Source organism: Dreissena polymorpha, chromosome 1, assembly GCF_020536995.1.
Source record: "Dreissena polymorpha isolate Duluth1 chromosome 1, UMN_Dpol_1.0, whole genome shotgun sequence".
Taxonomy (NCBI): domain Eukaryota; kingdom Metazoa; phylum Mollusca; class Bivalvia; order Myida; family Dreissenidae; genus Dreissena; species Dreissena polymorpha.
Genome location: NC_068355.1, coordinates 65,878,286 through 65,887,568, shown reverse-complemented (window position 1 = coordinate 65,887,568; position 9,283 = coordinate 65,878,286). Strand labels below are relative to the sequence as shown.

At 33.4% G+C, this 9,283-nt stretch overlaps 1 protein-coding gene across 1 annotated transcript in view; it reads left to right on the top strand.

Moving 5' to 3' along the window:
• Positions 1-510: 510 nt before the first annotated feature.
• Positions 511-9,283, top strand: part of LOC127866260 (uncharacterized) — an 11,647-nt gene continuing 2,874 nt past the window's right edge. Inside the window, exons 1-2 of the mRNA XM_052406698.1 lie at positions 511-1,871; positions 3,335-3,478. Of these exons, the coding sequence (XP_052262658.1) occupies positions 1,139-1,871; positions 3,335-3,478 (877 nt within the window). The 5' untranslated portion in view covers positions 511-1,138. The remainder of the gene's footprint in view (positions 1,872-3,334; positions 3,479-9,283) is intronic.

The window sequence follows — 9,283 nt, the reverse complement described above, 5'->3', positions numbered from 1 at the left end:
TTAAGCGCAAAACAGCCGTATCTTGATATTTAACAAATATCTCTGACTACAATAATGCCAATAGAGGTATATTGTGTGAACTTTAAATGAATGTACAATACCTACATTTATGCAAAGTTATTTTGTATTACTGATAAAAATGAATAAAATAATATTATTTTTTATCCTACTGAAAAGTTTACAAAAAGTCAGTTACGACCGTTTTGCGCTAAGCCCGCGATAAACCTTTTTAATAACAATATTATCTGCATGTTAATATTTTTACTCCAGTATATAATTTGTATATACCTTGTAATGAACAGAGGGTATCGACCTAACTCCCCATACATGCCTGCACTAGATGTAGTAGTTTTAAGTTTTAAAATACGATTGCAACATTTCAGGTGTATTCTCTATAGTTCTTTTTTATTGCGTGAATCCCCATAGCTCTGCTGAATAGATAAGTATATGTCCAACAAATGAATTATTTATAAAAATAACCGATAGACTTTAATATTATTTTCAGACGAACAGCAATACAAAATAGTATTATTCATGGATTTATTATATTCTGAGGACAGCGAAGAAACGAAATTGATGCTTACCCACAAAGTTCAATTGACGCATATAAAAATGTATTTACGTGAAGATACAATAAAATAAAATAACCCCAGAAGAGATATTTAAACAAACCTTCGAACATATGTTCATAATGTAAACGACGGCAACTTCAAAATTAATAAATTGTAGAACCATCAAAGCGGAGTAAACTGACGACCAATCGTTCCCGTCACTGGCGAATGTTTCAGCAGCCACGGAATATCGGATATTGTTGGCGAGTGGTTAATATCGCTTTACGGAACTCCATAGATCAGAATATAATCAAAGTGAAAGGGTGTTCCTTATTACGGGTTAATATTCTGATGCTGTCTTGATTCAATGCGGCGAGCTTTTAATTTAAATGTGTGCAATTTTGAGAAGGAAAATTGCTCATTGCTGACGGCAAATAGAAGGAATTAAACATTACATTCCCAAGTTATCGGACGATTGTTTCTGTTTGAGTCGCATAAACAAAATATGTGATTTAAATTACAAAGCGAACCACGCGAGCAGACTGATTTCAAATAGATAATGACTATATTGTGACCAATATAATATTATGTCGGATATCGGAACAGACATGCCAGCGGAGCGTGCAGCAGCTGTTTCAACTGATGATGCAACTGAGCCTAAAGAATACACGCAAACGAACATAGCAATAACAAGCGGAATTTCGTTGGACGAAACGTTACCTCCGTATGACCTTACACCCGATGATGAAATAGCAGATATAGCCCCAGTTCCGACAAACAATGAAGGTAACATATTGTCGTATATGCAAACCCCTACTATTGAGCAAACAGTGACAAATCTTGGACGAATGAACGATAAAAAACAACGAAGCACGCGTTGTTGTTTGTGCTGCAGACGAACCAGCGCAGACGAACTTACGATCAACGATGAGAACCAATCGGAAGACCGCAATGGTGCAAACTTCACGTTTATATTGGACACAGCGGATAACGATGTCATAAAGAAAAGTCCACCAGTTGCAGAACCCATCCAACGCTCAGCCACATTGCAAATTAACCAAACAGATACCAATCAAACATGTCAGAAACGTTGTGCAAAGTTCTGCAAAAAGTTTATGACTATCTTGTTTTCAAATATAGGACTGTGTGCTGCCGTGGTTGCATGGTCGGTTCTGGGAGGATTTATTTTCCAGAATCTCGAAGCCCCTAACGAGATTCAGAAGCGATACTTTATTGCCAACAGAAGGGCATGGTATGCGCAGGCGCTATGGAACCTCACAACCTCGCTCGACATCTTTGATGAGGACAACTACACCTTATGTAAGTTTGAAATAATTTTCCACTTAAAGGTCGGTCGTACACTTATGTACTTTCTTTGAAACAATATATAAATTTTCACGTGTGTCGTATGCCAATAAAATACATTATTATCTCAAATACAACTCGTAAAGGTGATGGTATTCAATGTAATAGATACCGTAATTTTGGTCGAAAACGATTTTGCGTTATTATATAATTTTTATTCATGTGCAACATTACTCGCAAACGATGGGAATTACAGACACAGCAATTTTCTCTCTCTTATCTGAAGTAGATTATTTGTTCAATAGTTAATTTTAAAATGATTCATTACTTCTATGGAAGCGACGATGTCACGCGTTTTCCTGCTTAAGTGTTTTTTCCGAAGTTATGTTTTTCCATAATTCTTCACTTAAGAGGTCAGTTTTTGGGTACATCACTAACACTGAAAACCTTCCTATAATGTCAAAGAAATCATAATAAAATGGTAAATATTTGGAAGAAAAAAATACTATTACAATTTCATCGCGCATTTAAATGCGAAAATTGAGAAAGAACACAACAACCCTCAAAATAAAATACTGATATTGAAAAACATCTATATAATGTTTAGTTCACTATTAGAAGTTATAAAGACATGTAAGCAAATCTAAGATGGATTCTCGAATTATCCATTTTAACTGAATATGTTGTAGCTGTCGGATTTAAACGAGGAGAGACAGAAGGATTTCTTCATGTATTCATTGCCCGTATCGATGTAGTATTATTGTTCATTTTATGGGCAAAAATGTTCATTATGAGTCTTGAAAAAGAATGTATTTTCACAATACAAAAGCAATATTTTGCGTATGTTATGTTAACTAAATACAAATATTTGATTTAATGTAAGTGCGAAAATAAACCAAATGCGCATTAGAACCTTTTATTTCGTTCATTATACGCATTTTTCATTTAAATTTTCAATTGGTTATTTGCAAGGAAGATAAATCACTTTGGACTGTTTAATAAAGCTTATTAGACCCTACTTCTGACTTAAAAAGGACGATACCTAAACGATAAAAAATAAAAGAAAATTAGAACAATAACGCTTGTCGTTATATAATGTGTATACACCCTTTAATTAATTGTATTACATTTGTAAAATAGTGACATTTATTATACAGCCGAGAAGTCTTTTGAAATGCGTTTGTAAAAATGAGTCATATTCTGAGAAAAATGGGTATAATGCCTGTGCGTAAAGTGTCGTCCCAGATTAGACTGTGCAGTTCGCACAGGCTAATCAGAGGCCACACGTTCCGCCAAAATTGGATTTTTGCTAAGAAGAGACTTCATTAAAACGAAAAATGTCATAAAAGCGGAAAGTGTCGTCCCTAATAAGCCTGTGTGGATTGCACAGGCTAATCTGGGACGGCACTTTACGCACATTCATTATGCCCAGTTTTCTCAGAACGCGACTCATATTATTCCCTTTTCTTGGGTTTCAGCCGCGAGCAAGATACTAGTAGACTTTCAGAACGAGGTGTTATTGGCCAAGAAGGACGGCTGGGATGGGTCGGACGGACATGTTGAGCCACTCTGGTCCTTCGCCGGTTCACTCCTCTACTCCGTCACAGTCATCACAACTATAGGTACTGGGATCGGTTTCGTTTTGTTCGAAACACCCATGATTTTTGTGTGGCTAATTTTGTGAGTTGTCTGTATGGGGGCGACACGCCATGTCCGTGTAATCATACCCGTAGTTTGTACTATTTACGTGTTAAATTCTTATTGTTTACCAGCTAGGTTTTGTTTCTATGTTCCAGGAACTTATTCAATAAAGTTTTCAAAGCCAAGAACATCTTTTTTAACAAATGACGGGTATTATGTTATCGTGATTGAAATAATCACACCTATTTCTATTATGGTCGTTTTTATTAAATGAAATATTATGGAATTTGTAGCGTATTGTTAATTGTCCAAACGGATTCATTTAAACAGTATATTCCACCCTTAACGTGTTCGTATATAACGCGAAAAACACAGCCTTGAGCATGACAACGAAATCATTATGTAGGCATTAATTTCATTTATAAACAAATACTATAATAAATAAGGCAGCTGCCGTTCTGGAAAGCATCTTCATTATTTACAGGCAGTAGAAGAAGAAGTTGTAGTAGTAGTCGAAGTCGTAGAAGTAGTAATACTAGTAGTAGTAGTACAAGTAGTAGTAGTAGTAGTAGTAGTAGAAGTAGTAGTAGTAGTAGTAGTAGTAGTAGTAGTAGTAGTAGTAGTAGTAGTAGTAGTAGTTAGTAGTAGTTGTAGTAGTAGTAGTAGTAGTAGTAGAAGTAGTAGTAGTAGTAGTAGTAGTAGTAGTAGTAGTAGTAGTAGTAGTAGTAGTAGTAGTAGTAGTAATAGTAGTAGTAGTAGTGTAAGTGTTTGTAGCAGTAGTAGTAGTAGTAGTAGTAGTAGTAGTAGTAGTAGAAGTAGTAGTCGTAGTAGTAGTTAGTAGTAGTAGTAGTAGTAGTAGTAGTAGTAGTAGTAGTAGTAGTGTAGTAGTAGTAGTAGTAGTAAGTAGTAGTAGTAGTAGTAGTCGTAGTAAGTAGTAGTAGTCGTAGTAGTAGTAGTAGTAGTAGTAGTAGTAGTAGTAAGTAGTAGTAGTAGTAGAAGTAGTAGTAGTAGTAGTAGTATAGTCGTAGTAGTAGTAGTAGTAGAAGTAGTAGTAGTAGAAGTAGTAGTAGTAGTAGTAGTAGTAGTAGTAGTAGTAGTAGTAGTAGTAGTAGTAGTAGTAGTACATACTTTTCAATAGTTCGATTGTTTTCTACGTTCTTCTTAATTAAATGCAACGATGTATGTAAAATGTACACCCAGACAGTCCATGTTCCCACGTTCACTGAGGTGAATTTGCAACGATGTTTTTCATCTCAACTTGATTAAGGAACTCACGGTTTTATGAACACCATTTGGCTTTAATCTTGAAGGTATTGCGAAGCTATCGAATGTCAGCAAATGAGTATTGTTCTTACCTTGTGAGGGCATGCAATAAACTACCGTTGAAACCTTACATAAAATAAATTGGAATCAGAAGTATGAAGCTGCAAATCATAATTTCAAATGCAGTAGAATTGTAATTTTGTTTGCAATTAAGTGAGTTTAATGGGTTGAAATAAACATATAATAGTGTCACCACCATACGATAAGCGCTTACTTGGATTGACGTATTAAATTTTTAACATTTACGTTATTTATTGTTTGTGACAAACTGATAGATCTACAAAATGTGTTATAATGCGCGTAATTATTTTGACGCTAGTACGTTATAAAACGCAGTATTTTTTCATTAATTGCATGTAAAGTGCCCTACAAATGGCGTTAAACGTTACATACACAAAACTAGTAGGTTTTTGTAGGATTTAAATCGAATTGCTAACATAAGTGATGATATAATTTCACGTATGCTTGCTACTTTTCGCGTACATATGCAAATCTACGAGTATTCAATAAAAACAATTTTCTTTAAAAAAAGCAGTCAATCAGAATCCAAGAACGAACTATAGACAATGAACACGAACGCCTTTCACAATCAATTTTTTCTAATCGGACAGTTTTTGTGAGTGTGTTCGAATGTGAAATTGTTAAATCATCACGAAACATAATAAAAGATCGATTGTGATCTCTTCTGTTCCATTATGCTCGGCGAGGCAAATATTTATTTTCTGTTTAAACAAAGTATAGGAGCGTAACATCACATACAATCAAGCTATATTTAATCACTAACAGCATACATTGATGATGGGTTAGCCTTTTTAGAGGTTCTCCTGAAAAGTGTTCAGCTATCATTAAACAGACAAATGGTTTAGCCCACGGGATGCAGTATGGACATTACAAAATTGACATCAACCATTAAAGAATAGAGAGTTATACTTGTAAACAAAAGAACATCATATGGATGAAAGGAATGACATTAGCTGTAATATTACATAATACGTGGCTGTGACAAGTTGTATGATCATGCAAAAATATAACTGTTCAATAATTGTTTTTATGTCAATATATTTATATTGTTAGAATTATTGTCATCTTGAAAAAATCTCTAAAGTAGATAGCATATAACCGTTTTCCATTATTTGCACATTTCATTTATTTGCCTCCGTTTGTGTTGTGAATTAAACATTGTATGTTATCTTTATCTTTGGGTTAGCATTCCTTTGGCTCACCACATGTTTTAAAGTAAAGTTAATGTATTTCAAATGTTTTGAGGACTGACATTACCTTGTGTTGTGTTACGTCATGTTCTTTTAGAAACATGTAAATATGTAAATGTACGCTATTTGTGCGTCGTTCATTGTCTTGAGAATATCATGACTTGAAAGTAATGTTCGTTATATGAGAATGGTGTGCATAACCTATTGCGCATGACTAGACATTGTGGACGCTTTGATAGGAAACCTGGATGCGTTTAATTTGAATAATCTTTTAAATATTCCATGAATCTGGTTCATGTACTGCTTCAAGTTGAAGGATTTACACGTACATGTGCAAACTTATTAATTTTTTGCACTTTGAATTATCGTTTCAAATAACAAAAAACACGGAAGAAATGTACTACCTCTTATATTGACCAATACATTCACAGAATGTGTTATAGTTTGCTATTTTGGTATTAATCATGCGCGGTTTATTGTAAATGCAGTTGCATATGCGTATCATTACATCGAAAGTATACGTCAATGTAATGCTATAATCTTAATATAATACGACATTATGAGATGTCCCTCCTTCCTAAGTAATATACAATTTATTTTGACGTCCATAATGCATCAAAACTGACGCCTTCAGTAAACACGTATTTAAAAAATGCGAATTTCAGTTGTTTATGTTAAGACATATTTAACGCAAAATAAGTTTATTATTAAACGGATATAAACAATTCAGGAACCAAACATGCAAGGACGAATGTTGCTTCAGCACAAACGAAATATTGACGATTTAACATAGTAGTACTCAGTATATTAATTATAAATGGCAAATAAATTGAAACCAAAGTCATTGAAATTCAGTGGTCGGAAAAACATTGTTTTAATGTCTTTCATGGGCATTTTTAATAAAGCAACAACACAAAACAATATAGATACAATTCAAATACTCTTCTAAAAGTCTACATAATATAATGCATACGATTGAAAATTAAAAATATTATATTCGTGTGTCCCGTCGTAAATTGATCTCATGTGTCACCTTTCAAAACGTTGTCAGCACATCCAGTATTTGGAATTAGAATTGTTAATGTGGACTATATTATTTGTAGGCCTCATTACTTTACTACCAAATCTTTATCATGTTACGCAAATCAAGGCTCCTGCCAGCTGCCACACTCGCAGGCGCGTTTATCGTTTATAAATGTGTATAAACTAATTATCAATGCGAAGCAGTCCATCGATCTACCATGGGTTTGTTTTTGTTGCCTGATTGAGTTTTCCCGAGCTATATACGTGGTGAAAATAAAAGCGACTTATGTTTGTTTTATCTTTAACATGTTCTTATGTTATTGATGCCAAACATTTAAATGATTATTAAAAAATGCATTACTTCACGGTAAATTAAAACACATGTTTATTTTTATTTTTTACAGTCAAACAAATAAATTAAATTTAAATTAGTATCTTTTATATATTTAAGCATGTGAGAGGACGTGCGAAATATGAACAAAAACAACGACATCCAATGTAGGCACCCTTAGTGGTTGCATATGAGGATGAAATGAAGGAAAGAGCACACAAGAAGTTATATTTGTGTAAAATGAAACTATGAATGCAACCAATATGGTTAACAACAGTTTGAATATGATACGGATGTTTAATAATAATTCATAATTAATAATCCAACCCAACAGTTCACGAGGTTTGCATTTTTATAACTTTAACTGATGAATGTTTTTTCTTATGTGAACAGAGCTTTAACATGACGTTCGTTATTATTAAAATATTTCCGGTAGATTCAATGTTTGTGCAATGAACAAGTGCGTTCTCGTGTTACAATTAGTTGGGGCGTCATGCAAAGTCTTTGCGACTCGCCAGTGCAAGCGCGCCTGCTACCTGTAGTATCGGAGTATATTGTGTTGTTTTTTCTTTACTTAACGTTAATGTTGTAATCGGCTTAAATCGACATTTCTAATAATTAAGTCAAGTAGTTTTGTCAACAATATTTTTTACGAATTTATGTTGTGAATAAGAACAACACTCGGATTGAGTTTAACCGAATATACAAATTAAACTTATTTAATTAATGATTTCATGAAAACGATTATTAGAAATAAGACTTAACCATATAGTGAAACATATCATTAATTTAAAAGCAATTTTCATCCTGAAAGTGCATACTTTATTACAGCCCATACAGGTTTAAAGCCTCTCAACATTGTTTCCCATATGTTAAAGCCTAGTTGAGAAAGAAAAGCATGTTAAGTGGCTTTATGTTCACCTTGGCCTCTTAGTCTTTGTGTATTTTGCATTGTTTGTGTCTAACTAATTGTAAGACAGATAGGCTTTACTAAAGGTTGAAATTCAAATAATTTCCTCAAAGGAGATGTAAAATGCACATGACTGCAGCGATATTGAAATATCTTGTTATCGCAGCACAGCAAATGAGATTCATTGACGAGCTTATTGACGCTAATGGGATATTAGATTTCGCAAACGTGCACAGCTTTTATCAATTAAATTTGAAAAAAAAGTTCTCCAGTCAAACAAGCACAAATTTCCAGCTTATAAGTTGTATTACAAGCGCGTTATCTAAGTTGTAGGTAAATGCAGTTAGGTCGCATCGGTTGACAAATATTATTACGCATACGAATTCAAATGTTGTATACATCCAATTCGTAATATTTGAACTTCTGTTTCATTTTAGTAATCGGCGATATTTTCGAAGATAATGCTGTTTCTAAGCTTATTTCTGGTTAAGTATAAAGAAAAAAAAACAATTATTGAAGGACAACTTTGAGACGCGCATAATCTGAATATCACTCAACGGGAATCCGTCAGACATAAATTCTCAGCGCGTTTGAACGAGATTTTCTAATATCCAGAGTAAACAAAAAAATCATTAGGATATACACAATTGGGCATGCATACTATGGACAAACTAATTTCGAACGATATTAATAATGTATCTTTGTTTAATTGGGCTTTTAACCATAAATTTCCGTATGGTTTCTATGTGTATAGAATAGTATAGTGTTAACAATTGAATCGATACATGGATAATTGTCCTATTTAGTACATAAACAATAAATCATGTAAACAATACAATGATACACCGTATTGCTTTGAATTCACACAACACGAACCTAAATCAATATTCCTCTAAATCCAATAATATCCTCTATATTTTATTTATTTATTTATTTATTCGCATTCCCATTTTGAATAATCTTATATTTAGATAAATCTGCTGCAATG